At 45.3% G+C, this 15,323-nt stretch overlaps 1 protein-coding gene across 1 annotated transcript in view; it reads left to right on the forward strand.

Moving 5' to 3' along the window:
* LOC128364244 (bile salt-activated lipase-like) overlaps window positions 1-13,553 on the forward strand; it is a 16,887-nt gene extending 3,334 nt beyond the window's left edge. The window contains exons 5-12 of the mRNA XM_053324784.1: window positions 4,003-4,133; window positions 5,907-6,014; window positions 6,691-6,814; window positions 8,799-8,985; window positions 11,399-11,602; window positions 11,990-12,187; window positions 12,608-12,715; window positions 13,496-13,553. Of these exons, the coding sequence (XP_053180759.1) occupies window positions 4,003-4,133; window positions 5,907-6,014; window positions 6,691-6,814; window positions 8,799-8,985; window positions 11,399-11,602; window positions 11,990-12,187; window positions 12,608-12,715; window positions 13,496-13,553 (1,118 nt within the window). The remainder of the gene's footprint in view (window positions 1-4,002; window positions 4,134-5,906; window positions 6,015-6,690; window positions 6,815-8,798; window positions 8,986-11,398; window positions 11,603-11,989; window positions 12,188-12,607; window positions 12,716-13,495) is intronic.
* Window positions 13,554-15,323: the final 1,770 nt, after the last annotated feature.

Below are 15,323 nucleotides of genomic sequence, written 5' to 3' on the forward strand. Positions count from 1 at the left end.
GTCTCCGGCCTGGCAGAAACTATTCCAGCTCTCCATAGATACGTATACAGTGCCAAGGCTCTGGAAAAAATCAATGGTAATTCCCATACCTAAAAAGGTCAGTCCCAAGTAGACTACCGGCCGGTGGCCATAACCTAAAATGTTTTTAAATCACTAGAGAAGATCTTGATAGGGAAACTTCGAATAGCTGTGGAACCAGTGCTTGATAAATATCAGTTTGCCTATACTAAGAATCGCAGCACGAGTGATGCTATAGCGACTATAATGCATCTTGCCCTGAAGCACCTAGAAAATCCAGCTGGATATGTCAGACTTCTTTTTGTCGATTTTAGTTCTGCTTTTAATCTCATCCAGCCACACATCCTTCTTAAAAAACTAGTTCAGTTGAATGTTAACCCTTTTTTAGTGAGGTGGTACTACTCCTTTTTATCTAATAGGCCACAGCAGGTCAAGTTCAACTCAGCTCTGTCTGATTTGGCTGAATGTAGCACTGGTGCCCCTCAGGGGTGTGTCAGTTCACCTTTTCTGTTCACGTTGTCACAACGACTGTGTCAGTTCTGAGCCAAGCCAATTCATAGTAACATTTTCTGATGACACAGTCATTCTTAGCCTGCTCAATGCCAATAATAATTTAAGTGTTCACCGAACTGCGGTTGACAAGTTTGTCAACTGGTGTGATGCGAATCTGCTGCATATTAACACAACCAAATCTGTAGAGATGCTGCTTGATCCTAGATCAGTTGGAGACCATAGTCCTGTGGCCGTCCATGGCCAAGATATCAAACAGGTGAAAACCTTCAAGTACTTGGGAGTACACGTTGACAGCGACCTGAGCTGGCGCACACAGGTGGCCAATGTGTGTGCCAGAATCCACCAGCGTCTTCATTTTTTACGTAGGCTCAGAGTTTTTGGAGTCTGTAGAAATATTAATGATTTTTTACAGAGCAACAATTGAGTCAGTCCTCCGCTATGGAATCACCAGCTGGTTTGGTAATCTAACAGTTAAATCCAGAGCTGAGATCTCAAGCCTAGTTAGAACTGCAGGTAAGATTATGGGAACAACAGGCAAATGCCATTTTATCGGACAGTGCTCACGTGTTGAACACTGAATATGCTCTTCTGAATTCTGGGAAGAGATATAGACTTCCTGCAGGCACAATCGATATAAACACTCTTTTGTTCCTGTATCAATTAAGCTTCTTAACAACCAGAAATGAATGTATGTGATGGTTTTGCGTATGGAAATGAATTTGTGTATTATGACTCCAGATAGTGTGTGGATGTATGAGTGTCTGTGATGGAGTGCTGGGATGTGTGACTGAACCTATATTTATGATGGAATTAATGTGTGGGGGGGGGTGTATGGCGGTACATGAGTAGGATCATCCAATGTCAGGTTGCATTTGTTCCACCACTGTCTGTCTTTTTACCGTATGTCTGTATTGCATGTTGTTTTGTTTTTTATTGTATGTTATTTATGCAACACTGTCCCTGTCTCCAAGATACATTTCTCCCTAGGGAGACCAATAAAGTAACCTAACCTAACATTGATCGGATCGGATAATTAAGACTTTACAGCCGATCTCACTAACTGCATAAAATGCTAAATATCAGCCGATCCGATATAACCTAGTAAGTAACTCGATGTAGAGGCTGACAGTCAGGGCTCAGGACAGATCCCTGAGGAACACCAGAGTTCAGGATGAGAGTCAGTCTGGAGCCGGTTGGTCAGGGAGTCCAGGATCCAGTTATAGATGGTTGATCAGGAAGTCCAGGATCCAGTTATAGATGGTTGGTCAGGAAGTCCAGGATCCAGTTATAGATGGTTGATCAGGAAGTCCAGGATCCAGTTATAGATGGTTGGTCAGGAAGTCCAGGATCCAGTTATAGATGGTTGGTCAGGGAGTCCAGGATCCAGTTATAGATGGTTGATCAGGAAGTCCAGGATCCAGTTATTGATGGTTGTTTCAGGAAGTCCAGGATCCAGTTATAGATGGTTGGTCAGGAAGTCCAGGATCCAGTTACAGATGGTTGGTCAGGGAGTCCAGGATCCAGTTATAGATGGTTGGTCAGGGAGTCCAGGATCCAGTTATAGATGGTTGGTCAGGGAGTCCAGGATCCAGTTATAGATGGTTGGTCAAGAAGTCCAGGATCCAGTTATAGATGGTTGGTCAGGAAGTCCAGGATCCAGTTATAGATGGTTGGTCAGGAAGTCCAGGATCCAGTTATAGATGGTTGGTCAGGAAGTCCAGGATCCAGTTATAGATGGTTGGTCAGGGAGTCCAGGATCCAGTTATAGATGGTTGGTCAGGAAGTCCAGGATCCAGTTACAGATGGTTGGTCAAGAAGTCCAGGATCCAGTTACAGATGGTTGGTCAGGAAGTCCAGGATCCAGTTACAGATGGTTGGTCAAGAAGTCCAGGATCCAGTTACAGATGGTTGGTCAAGAAGTCCAGGATCCAGTTACAGATGGTTGGTCAGGAAGTCCAGGATCCAGTTATAGATGGTTGGTCAGGAAGTCCAGGATCCAGTTATAGATGGTTGGTCAGGGAGTCCAGGATCCAGTTAACCCTGTCTGACCCTAACCCAGCGGTAACCATAGCAACCACAGCAGGCAGAACCCTAACCCTGACCCTTACACTTAAAGTTTGTTTTCTGATCAGATTCAACTGCTGGAGGTTTCCCATCAAGTGTGTGTGTGTGTGTGTGTGTGTGTGTGTGTCTGTGTGTGTGTGTGTGTGTTATCAGTGTATATTAGCAGGGAAAGTGTGTGTGTGTGTCTCTCTCTGTGTGTGTGTGTGTGTGTGTGTGTGTGTCTGTGTTATCAGTGTATATTAGCAGGGAAAGTGTGTGTGTGTGTGTGTGTGTGTCTCTGTGTGTGTGTGTGTGTGTGTGTGTGTGTCTGTCTGTGTGTGTGTGTGTGTGTGTTATCAGTGTCTATTAGCAGGGAAAGTGTGTGTGTTAGCTCAGCTGCTGAACGCTGCAGTGATGTGATCATGTGACCGTGTGATGGAGGACAAACAGGTGTGTGTGATACGAGGACAAACGCGTTACTCACACGTGTTTCTGCAGCTTTGATCTTAGTTATTAAGAGAAACGTGTCATCGTACTGCTGGTATAATAAAGTTCATTTATTCATTAAAACAAGATCAAACAAGGTAGAGCACCCGCCCCATATGTTGCCATATGTTGGGGCTACAGACCCCGGTTTGAATCCCCCACCGAGCGGTCCTTTCCTGCATGTCATTCCCCCCCCTCTCTGCCTCCAGTCTCTCTCTACTAACCCTGTACATGAGCAAGTAAACATCACAACAAGTCAATGGAGAAGTAACTTAGAGCTGCATTCTATCAAAAGGCCACCAGGGGGCGACCGTCTCTATACAAGTCAATGGAGAAGTAACTTAGAGCTGCATTCTATCAAAAGGCCACCAGGGGGCGACCGTCTCTATACAAGTCAATGGAGAAGTAACTTAGAGCTGCATTCTATCAAAAGGCCACCAGGGGGCGACCGTCTCTATACAAGTCAATGGAGAATTCACCAACTTCTCACTTGATTTCTAACCTCAGTAAACGTTTTCAAAATGTGTTTATGGTCTCAATCGCTAGTTTAAAGCCTTCTTCAATGCAGTATGATGTTCATTTGGGACATTTTGGCCTCCCTGATTTTATATGTGACGATAAAGCAGGGTATGCATTAGGGCGTGGCTACGTCCTGATTGACAGGTTGATTGACCAATGTCCTCGAGATCCAGCCCTCGCAACCATAGCAACCTCCCCGCTCCGCCCATGGCCCCGCCTCAAGTCCATATAAGTAGAATCTGTATTTTTATTTTTCCCAGCATGCACCTGAAATGTTCAAGATGGCCGCTGCCTAGATTAGAAACTATTGGCTTCCGAGCAGCAGTCCACAAACCAATGGGTGACGTCACGGATGTTACGTCTGTTTCTATTATACAGTCTGTGATTAATCCCCCCCCCCCTCCTCCCACGCCCCCCCCCCAGGTAACTACGGCCTGTGGGATCAGCACGCCGCCATCTCCTGGATCCGCAGGAACATCGCAGCGTTCGGAGGAAACCCGGACAACATCACCATCTTCGGCCAATCAGCTGGAGCCGCCAGCGTCAGCTACCAGGTCAGACATGAAGTATTCTCTTTGTCCTCAGATGCTGTCTCCCTACAGTAAAGGGTTATTCTCTTTGTCCTCAGATGCTGTCTCCCTACAGTAAAGGGTTATTCTCTTTGTCCTCAGATGCTGTCTCCCTACAGTAAAGGGTTATTCTGTCCTCAGATGCTATCTCCCTACAGTAAAGGGTTATTCTCTTTGTCCTCAGATGCTGTCTCCCTACAGTAAAGGGTTATTCTCTTTGTCCTCAGATGCTGTCTCCCTACAGTAAAGGGTTATTCTCTTTGTCCTCAGATGCTGTCTCTCTACAGTAAAGGGTTATTCTCTCTCTTTGTCCTCAGATGCTGTCTCCCTACAGTAAAGGGTTATTCTCTTTGTCCCCAGATGCTGTCTCCCTACAGTAAAGGGTTATTCTCTTTGTCCTCAGATGCTGTCTCCCTACAGTAAAGGGTTATTCTCTTTGTCCTCAGATGCTGTCTCTCTACAGTAAAGGGTTATTCTCTTTGTCCTCAGATGCTGTCTCCCTACTGTAAAGGTTTATTCTCTCTCTTTGTCCCCAGATGCTGTCTCCCTACAGTAAAGGGTTATTCTCTCTTTGTCCTCAGATGCTGTCTCCCTACAGTAAAGGGTTATTCTCTTTGTCCTCAGATGATGTCTCTCTACAGTAAAGGGTTATTCTCTCTCTTTGTCCTCAGATGCTGTCTCCCTACAGTAAAGGGTTATTCTCTTTGTCCTCAGATGCTGTCTCCCTACAGTAAAGGGTTATTCTCTGTGTCCTCAGATGCTGTCTCCCTACAGTAAGGGGTTATTCTCTTTGTCCTCAGATGATGTCTCTCTACAGTAAAGGGTTATTCTCTTTGTCCTCAGATGCTGTCTCCCTACAGTAAAGGGTTATTCTCTTTGTCCTCAGATGCTGTCTCCCTACAGTAAAGGGTTATTCTCTCTCTTTGTCCTCAGATGCTGTCTCCCTACAGTAAAGGGTTATTCTCTCTCTTTGTCCTCAGATGCTGTCTCCCTACAGTAAAGGTTTATTCTCTTTGTCCTCAGATGCTGTCTCCCTACAGTAAAGGGTTATTCTCTTTGTCCTCAGATGCTGCCTCCCTACAGTAAAGGGTTATTCTGTCCTCAGATGCTGTCTCCCTACAGTAAAGGGTTATTGTCTTTGTCCTCAGATGCTGTCTCCCTACAGTAAAGGGTTATTGTCTTTGTCCTCAGATGCTGTCTCCCTACAGTAAAGGGTTATTCTCTTTGTCCTCAGATGCTGTCTCCCTATAGTAAAGGGTTATTCTCTTTGTCCTCAGATGCTGTCTCTCTACAGTAAAGGGTTATTCTCTGTCTTTGTCCTCAGATGCTGTCTCCCTACAGTAAAGGGTTATTCTCTCTTTGTCCTCAGATGCTGTCTCCCTACAGTAAAGGTTTATTCTCTTTGTCCTCAGATGCTGTCTCCCTACAGTAAAGGGTTATTCTCTTTGTCCTCAGATGCTGTCTCCCTACAGTAAAGGGTTATTCTCTTTGTCCTCAGATGCTGTCTCTCTACAGTAAAGGTTTATTCTCTTTGTCCTCAGATGCTGTCTCCCTACAGTAAAGGGTTATTCTCTTTGTCCTCAGATGCTGTCTCCCTACAGTAAAGGGTTATTCTCTTTGTCCTCAGATGCTGTCTCTATACAGTAAAGGGTTATTCTCTCTTTGTCCTCAGATGCTGTCTCCCTACAGTAAAGGTCTATTCTCTTTGTCCCCAGATGCTGTCTCTCTACAGTAAAGGTTTATTCTCTTTGTCCCCAGATGCTGTCTCCCTACAGTAAAGGGTTATTCCGTAGAGCGATCACTCAGGGCGGCGTCGCTCTCAGTCCTTGGGCTCTCCAGAAGAATCCGATGGCTCTCACCAAGAAGGTCAAACTGCTCAACTTATATTTTATATCTATCTCATCTATGGCCTTCCTTCCTTCCTTCCTTCCTTCCTTCCTTCCTTCCTTCCTTCCATCTTTCCTTCCTGTCTTCTTCTCCTTCCTTCCTTCCATCTTTCCATCCTTCCTTCCTTCCTTCCATCCTTCCCTTCCTTCATTCTTTCCTTCCTTCCATCTTTCCATCCTTCCTTCCTTCCTTCCTTCCATCTTTCCTTCCTGACTTCTTCTCCTTCCTTCCTTCCACGCATCCTTCCATCTGTCCTTCCTCCCTTCCTCCCTTCCTTCCTTCCATCTTTCCTCCCTGTCTTCTTTTCCAATCTTTCCTTTCTTCCTTCTTCACTTTTATTCTTTCCTTCCTTGCACCTGTCCTTTCTTCCTTCTCCTTATCTTTCCTTCTCACCTTCCTTCCTTTCTGCCTTCCTGTTTGTGGCCCTCGAATGAAAATGAGTTTGACTCCTCTCTGGTCTACAGTGATTATAAAGTTCATGTTATTTTATTTTATTTTAAAAAGAAGCAACAAACACATTTAAAAGCATTCTGCAGGTTTTGTCACTTTATGGATGAAATGAATGAAGGATTAGTTAATATGAGCAATATATAATTAAAGTTCTGGTTTATTTCCTGATGACTCGCCTCATGTTGAAGCTGCTTCCTGTCTGCAGGTGGCCAGAAAGGTCGGCTGCTGGAGGACAAACGAGGACGAGATGCTGACGTGTCTGAAGATGTCGGACCCGGTCGGTCTCACCATGGCGGGAAAGATCGACGTGCTGCTGATTCTGGGAAAAGGTCAGCACACCAAATAATACAAATAATACAAATAAACTAAACTACAAATAATTCAAATAATCTAAATAAACTGAGCCTGAAACACGAGGCTTCACTTCATGAGATTAAAGCTGCAGTAACACACTTTGACCAGCAGGGGGCAGAATTTACTTCTCTGGTGTTTCTGCTGCAGACGGAGCAGGAAACACCTGAAGCTCACACACACACACACACACTAACACACACACACACACACACACACACACACAGGAACGTTTGGTCTCTTCAACAGGAACAATGACACATTTAGTCCAAACTGTCTTTTTAAAGGGAGTAAACTTGATCACACAGTTAAGGATTCATTAGCTTTAATCATAACATCTTAGTTCAGAGGTGTCAAACATGCGGTCCGCAGGCCAGAACCGGCCCGCCAACCGATCCAATCTGGCCCAAAGGACTTTGCAAAGTATGTTTTTTTTTTTTTTTTTTTTTTCTGCTTCAGGGTTTTTTCATCACCCTGACCAGAATCCAGTTATCTGTAATAATAATGAATACTTATTGTGATCATATCATATTTAAAACATTCATATATCAAACATCAATCAGCAGCTTCTGTGTGAAATAATGAGTCAAAAACTGAGACGTGATATTGTTGAAATTGTTTATTTTACTGGAGACATCTCAGGCTGTTCATGTTTTCTTTAATAGATGATTTTATTATAGTAAAATATAAATATTATACATTATTTAGACATTATTATATAATGTTTTACTGGCCCACTTGGGATCAGATTGTGTAGTTGAACTTCTGAGAGAAATCCTTTTTATATAATAACAATAAATCTGAACAGTGAACCTTTAAATACAAACATCGTTCCCCGTTTATCATATTTAAAGGATAATTACCATTTTTTACAACCTGGACCTCATTTCTAGGATAAAATACGATAATTTATTCACCCAGACAACTTTGGTGTCATGTGGAGTCGTTCTCCAGTGGAGCGCTGCGTATATCCGTATAATGAGAGTACATTAGGAAGGAAGAGGAAGGATGAAGGAAGGAGGAAGGAAAGGAGGAAGAAAGGGAGGAAGAAGGAAAGAAAGGAGGGAGGGAGTAAGGAAAGGAGGAAGGAAGGAAGGAAGGAGGGAGGGACAGAGGGAAGGAAAGAAGGAAGGAAGGAGGAAAGAAGGAAGGCAGGAAGGATGGAGGGAGGGAGGGAGGGAGGGAAGGAAGGGAGGAGGAAAGAAGGAAGGAAGGAAGGAGGAAAGAAGGAAGGCAGGAAGGAAGGAAGGTAGGATGGAGGGAGGGAGGAAAGGAGGAAGGAAGAAAGAAAGGAAGGAGGGCAGATAATGTGTTATATAGAGGCTGAGCTTCGGTTCCCCGTTGTTGTCTGAGTGAGTAAATGATTGTATTTTATGCTAGAAATAAGTTCCAGGTTGTAAAAAACGGTAGTTATCCTTTAACACCTGAAGCCGTAGAGACGTGACCCTCTGTGGATCCTCTCTGCAGGCGTCGAAGGAGGAAGGAAAGGAGGAAGGAAGGAAGGAGGGAGGGAGAGAGGGAGGGAGGGAGGGAAGGAAAGGAGGAAAGAAGGAAGGAAGAAAGGTAGGAGGGAGGGAGGGAGAGAGGGAGGGAGGGAGGGAAGGAAAGGAGGAGATGTGACCCTCTGTGGATCCTCTCTGCAGGCACCGTCATGGATCTTCTGGAGGGAGGAAAGGAGGAAGGGAGGAAGGAAGGAAGGAGGAAGGAAAGGAGGAAGGAAGGAGGGAGGGAGGGAGAGAGGGAGGGAGGGAGGGAGGGAAGGAAAGGAGGAGACGTGACCCTCTGTGGATCCTCTCTGCAGGCACCGTCATGGATCTTCTGGAGGGAGGAAAGGAGGAAGGGAGGAAGGAAGGAAGGAGGAAGGAAAGGAGGAAGGAAGGAGGGAGGGAGGGAGGGAGGGAGGGAGGGAGGGAGGGAGGAAGGAAAGGAGGAGACATGACCCTCTGTGGATCCTCTCTGCAGGCACCGTCATGGATCTTCTGGAGTTCTCTCCGGTGATCGACGGTGATTTCATCCCCGACCATCCGAGCCGTCTGTTCCACAACGCGGCCGACTTCGATTACATGGCCGGCATCAACAGCATGGACGGACACATCTTCGCCGGCGTCGACGTTCCCTCCATCAACCAGAAGAAAGGAAACACCACCGAGTGAGCTTTCCTTCCTTCTTTCCTTTCTTCCTTCCTTCCTTCCTTCCTTCCTTCCTTCTGTCCTTCCTTCCTTCTATCCTTCCTTCTGTCTTTCCTTCTTTCCTTCCTTCCTTCCATCCTTCCTTCCTCCCTGCCTCCCTCCCTTCCTTCCTTCCTTCTGTCTTTCCTTCCTTCCTTCCTTCTATCCTACCTTCCTTCCTTCCTTCATTCCTTCCTACCTTCCTTTCTCCCTGCCTCCCTCCCTTCCTTCCTTCTGTCTTTCCTTCCTCCCTTCGTTCCTTCGTTCTTTCGTTCCTTCCTTCTTTCGTTCCTTCCTCCCTTCCTTCCTTCCTGCCTCCCTCCCTTCCTTCCTTCCTTCCTTCCTCCCTGCCTCCCTCCCTTCCTTCCTTCTGTCTTTCCTTCCTCCCTTCGTTCCTTCGTTCTTTCGTTCCTTCCTCCCTTCCTTCCTTCCTGCCTCCCTCCCTTCCTTCCTTCCTTCCTTCCTCCCTGCCTCCCTCCCTTCCTTCCTTCCTTCTGTCCTTCCTTCTTTCTTTCCTTCCTTCCTTCCTTCTATCCTACCATCCTTCCTTCCAGTGAGCGCTAACAGGAAGTTTATTTTGATAATACCAACAACATAAATACAATACTATCAGTCTGTAAAGTGTTGGTAAGATGATGAATCCATAAATATGTTAAACTAGTTTTAAAAGCAGCATCAGGTTTGTTAAAATGTACATTTATATTTTTGTTGGTTTTATCCCTCCTGTTGTCCTCGAGTCAAGGAAGGAAGGAAGGAAAGAAAGAAAGGAGGGAGGAAGGAGGGAAGGAAGGGAGGAAAAAGGAAGGAATGAAGGAAAGGAGGGAGGAAGGAAGGAAAGAAAGAAGGCAGGAAGGAAGGAAAGAAAGAAGGGAGGAAGGAATGAGGGAAGGAATGGAGGAAGAAGGAAGGAAAGGAGGGAGGAAGGGAGGGAGGAAAGGAAAGGAGGAAGGGAGGACCGAGGAAAGAAGGAAGGAAGGAAGGAAGGGAGGGAGGAAAGGAAAGGAGGAAGGGAGGACCGAGGAAAGAAGGAAGGAAGGAAGGAAGGTAGGAGCAAGCGAGGAAGGGAGAAAGAAGGGAGGAAAGGAGGAAAGAAGTTAGGGGGAGGAAAGAAAGAAGGGAGGAAAGGAAGGAGGGAAGGAAGGAAGGAAGGACAGAAGGAAGGAAGGACAGAAGGAAGGAAGGAGAGAGGAAGGAAGGAAGGAAGGAAAGAAGGAAGGAAGGAAGGGACTGAATTCAGACTGAACTCCGCAGCAAGACATCATGGAGGTTACGCCCAGTTCAATATAATCAATATATTAAAAAAGATCAATAGGAGAGTCAAGGAAGGAAGGAAGGAAGGGAGGAAGAAGGAAGGAAGGAAGGAAGGAAGGGAGTTGGTTTTCTAGATAAATTCAGACTGAACTCCGCAGCAAGACATCATGGAGGTTACGCCCAGTTCAATATAATCAATAAATTAAAAAAGATCAATAAGAGAGTCAAGGAAGGAAGGAAGGAAGGAAGGAAGGAAGGAAGGGAGTTGGCTTTCTAGATAAATTCAGACTGAACTCCGCATGGAGGTTACGCCCAGTTCAATATAATCAATACATTAAAAAAAGATCAATAAGAGAGATTTGAAATGACATTTGACCCATTTTATACCGAAAGACTGAATGCTCCTGAAACTGTCAAATGGTGTAACCACAAAAGAATGATGAACATTAAATATTTGATCAGCTACAGTGTGTTTAAGTCAAGTCAAAGTTGATTTATATAGCACATTTAAAACAACCTCAGTTACCAAAGTGCTGTACAAGCTTAACACACAACATAAAATAAAAGAACAATTATGAGTAAGGATTAAAAGCCGATGCAAAGAGTCTGAAGCAAATTTAAAACTTTCCAGAGTCGGAGCAAACAGCAGAGTATAACAGATGTGTTTCCTTCCAAAGTTTTTATGGTTACACCACCTACACATATTTTTACCATAATCCTCTAATATATTCTTCCTTCCTTCTGTCCTTCCTTCCTTCCTTCCTTCCTTCCCTCCTTCGTTCGTTCCTTCCTTCCTTCCTTCCTTCTGTCCTACCTTCCTTCCTTCCTTCCTTCCTCCCTCCCTCCCTCACTCCCTCCCTTCCTTCCTTCCTTCCCTCCTTTCCTTCCATCCTCCCTCCCTCCTTCCTTCCTTCCCTCCTTCGTTCGTTCGTTCCTTCCTTCCTTCCTTCCAAAGTTATTATGGTTACACCACTTAGACATTTTTACCATAATCCTCTAATATATTCTCCTTCCTTCCTTCTGTTCTTCCTTCCTTCCTTCCTTCCTTCCCTCCTTCCTTCCTTCCTTCCTTCCCTCCTTCCTTCCTTCCTTCCTTCCAAAGTTTTTATGGTTACACCACTATGACATTTTTGTTCTCCTCAGAGCTGCAGTCAGAGGTCTGCTGGCCGGACTGACGAAGGAGAAAGGAAGTGCGGCCGTCAGCTCGGCGTTCGACGTGTACTCGCGGCCGTGGGGTTCGGTTCCCGACCCGGCGCTGATGAAGAAGACCGTGGCCGACATAGAGACCGACTTCCTGTTCCTGGTCCCGACTCAGACCGCCCTCCGTCTCCATGCCAACAGCACCAGGTGACGTCCGACGGGCTCACGGTGGAACCGAGTTCTACTGAGTTCTGTGTTCTACCGTGTTCTGTGTTCTTCTGAGTTCTACCGAGTTATATTGGGTTCTACTGAGTTCTACTGAGTTCTACCGAGTTATATTGGGTTCTACTGGGTTCTACTGGGTTCTACTGAGTTATATTGGGTTCTACTGAGTCCTACCGAGTTCTACTGAGTTCTGTGTTCTACTGAGGTCTACCGAGTTCTACTGAGTTCTACTGTGTTCTGTGTTCTACTGAGTTCTACTGTGTTCTGTGTTCTACTGAGGTCTACCGAGTTCTACTGAGTTCTATGTTAGCATGTCGTTTTGCTACGGTTCTAAGGTTCTGAAATGGTTCTGCCTGATTTGTCCCTCAGTGGCGCCCGGACCTACTCCTACCTGTTCAACATGGAGACCCGGATCCCCGGGTTCCCCAGCTGGGTGGAGGCGGAACACGCAGAGGACCTGCAGTACCTGTTTGGGAAACCGTTCTCCACTCCGCTGGCCTACTTCCCCCGACACCGAGACCTCGCCGGATACATGATCGCATACTGGACCAACTTCGCCCGGACCGGGTACGCTCCCAAGAACTGGTCTGGACTGGTCTGAGCTGGTCTGGACTAGTCTGAACTGGTCTGGACTGGTCTGAACTGGTCTGAATTGGTCTGAACTGGTCTGAACTGGTCTGGACTGGTCTGAACTGGTCTGAATTTGTCTGGACTGGTCTGAACTGGTCTGGACTGGTCTGAACTGGTCTGAACTGGTCTGGACTGGTCTGAGCTGGTCTGGACTGGTCTGAACTGGTCTGGACTGGTCTGACTAGTTTTAATTTAGTTTTATTGTGAAGGAATTTACTAGTTTTAGTGAGTTTAACAAGTGATGAAGTAGTTTTAGTCTTGGTGTGAGTGTTTCAGGTATTAGGAGGGAAGCCTCCTGACCTGGTCTGGTCTGAACCGGTCTGGTCTGGTCTGAACTGGTCTCCTTTCTTCCCCCAGTGATCCCAGTAACGGTGAAAGTAGAGTCCCGGCTCCGTGGCCCACCTTCACCAAAAACCACCGACCCTACCTGACCATCAACAACGACATCAGCAAGTCCTCTGTCAGGTATCTACTGGTTTTATTGAGTTCTACTGGGTCCTACTGGGTCCTACTGGGTTCTACTGGGTGTTATTGGATTTTATTGAGTTCTACTGGGTTTCATTGGGGTTTATTGAGTTCTACTGGGTCTTATTGAGTTCTGCTGGGATCTTATTGAGTTCTGCTGGGTTCTACTGGGCCCTACTGGGTTCTACTGAGTTCTACTGGGTCCTACTGGGTTCTATTGGGTTTTATTGAGTTCCATTGGGTCCTACTGGGTTCTACTGAGTTCTATTGAGTTTTATTGGGTTTTATTGAGTTCTACTGGGCTCTACTGGGTTCTACTGGGTCCTACTGGGTTCTATTGGGTTTTATTGAGTTCTACTGGGTTTTATTGGGGTTTATTGAGTTCTGCTGGGTCTTATTGAGTTCTGCTGGGATCTTATTGAGTTCTACTGGGTTCTACTGGGCCCTACTGGGTTCTACTGAGTTCTACTGGGTCCTACTGGGTTCTATTGGGTTTTATTGAGTTCTACTTGGTCCTACTGGGTTCTACTGAGTTCTATTGAGTTTTATTGGGTTTTATTGAGTTCTACTGGGCTCTACTGGGTTCTACTGGGTTCTACTGGGTTCTACTTGGTCCTACTGGGTTCTACTGAGTTCTACTGGGTTCTACTGAGTTCTATTGAGTTTTATTGGGTTCTATTGAGTTCTACTGAGTTCTACTGGGTTCTAGTCTTTTGGTGTCTGTGTTCTGATGTGTTTTACTGATGTGAAAGCTGTAAGTTTGCCGTTTGGTCTCTTCAGGTACGACCTGAGAGCAGAGTACGTCGACTACTGGACCTCCGTCTACAGCAGCCTGTGAGGAAGGTGGAGAAGAAGAAGAAGGGATGAGAGGAGGAGAAGAAGAAGGAGGAGGGATGAGAGGAGGAGAATAAGAAGGGATGAGAGAAGGAGAAATAATCTGATCCAACAGTTTAAACAGCACAGAGTTTGATTCAATCTGCTGCCTGATGATTATAAACTGACAGATTATTAACAGTAGAAGAAGAAGAACATTGAGTCATAAATTAGCAAGAATGTGATGAACTGTCAGGAAGCTAATTAAAGATGAAATCTGAATCGTGGTCTTTTTATTTCGAAAATTAAAGGTTACAATTTCAGTAAAACATAAATACTCCACTTCTCTCCAATACTTTCCTCTTTCTACTCATATAATCAGGTTGGTGACAGAAACAGTGCAGTTCTTGTTTGGTGATACAGACGGATACTAAACAGGGTCAAACTTCTACCTTGCTGATGTCACCTTGTCGTACATGCTCCCTTGGTTGCTAAGGCGGTTGCTACTGTAAGGCGGTTGCTAAACTGGTTACTAAGGCAGTTGCTAAGGCGGTTGCTAAGGTGTTTCCACTCTCATATCTCAGATGTGATTCAGCTCCAACATGTACAGATGTGACTTAGAGAAGTTGAACATTTGGAGTAAAGAAGGAGATATAGAAATGAAATCCTGCTACTATAGTTAGTTTATGTAGAAGCTTTGGTTGCTAAGGTGGTTGCTAAGGGGGGCCTTAAAGAGACAGGAGCTAAAACGGCCTGTTAATAGACAGAGGCTGAACTGAGCAGCTGCATAAAGGACCAGTAGAAGATAAATAAGTAGAGAGATGTGAAGACTTCTGGGACCTGAGCTTTAGCTTGGTATGCATTTTTAAATTTCTCCTAGATATCTGAGATTAGAGGGACCTGATAAAGTGTAACAGGTGGAGCTGGTTGGACCCAGCTGCAGCACAAACACACCACAGGTATAGCTGATAATGAGCTTTATTGTAGATCAGTGGCAGGAACGATGGTGAACAGGAGAACAGCATCAACAGTTTATAAGAGCAGGACCAGATGCACCAAGAAAGAAACCAGCCATGACAAAACAGGACTGATGTGAACACACACTGCAAACTCAGAGCAGAGGAAGGACAGACAGCCACAGGGACGGATGGACAGACAGAAAGTCAGACAGACGGACAGACATCATCATGGTGAGAGCTGGAGCGTCTTGCACGGAAACAAAGAACAATCAGGCTGAGGTGAGTGAGTGAACAGAAGCAGATCTAGTGTCTGATTAGTGACGAGGAGCAGCTGAGAGTCCAGGTGGACAGAGTTGATGATAAATGGAAACTTACCATTTAATAGAGCAGAACTGTGACACTGAGCATTGTCTTTGAACAGGAAGTAGGTTTAGAAAAAAAGATAATGTCCTCATATGGGGACAATTCATTCACCAGCGTATAAACCAACATCCTCAAATGAGTTCTTCATGATTAGCATGAACTGTTTCTGTTACTAAAGTTCAGCTTATCAAACGTTATAAAGCTTGATGTGGTTTTGTACCTGCTCCACTTTTATACTGTGATGTGGTTTTGCGACCACTAGCTGGCACATACAGGTTTGTATGTATGGATGAGGTCAACAGGTCAAAGTGGAGCAGAATGAAGTATAAGATCCAGCAAACCCAAAATGTAACGTCCCCATAAGAGGAGGGAGGAGGGTGAAGAGTGGAAAGACAGATCTGTAGTTTGTGATATTTGACAGAGTAAATATAAACCTGTCAGCGCTCTGACTTCACACCACAGATCTGATGATG

The sequence above is a fragment of the Scomber japonicus genome, chromosome 9 (genome assembly GCF_027409825.1).
Source record: "Scomber japonicus isolate fScoJap1 chromosome 9, fScoJap1.pri, whole genome shotgun sequence".
NCBI classification, from domain to species: Eukaryota; Metazoa; Chordata; class Actinopteri; order Scombriformes; family Scombridae; genus Scomber; species Scomber japonicus.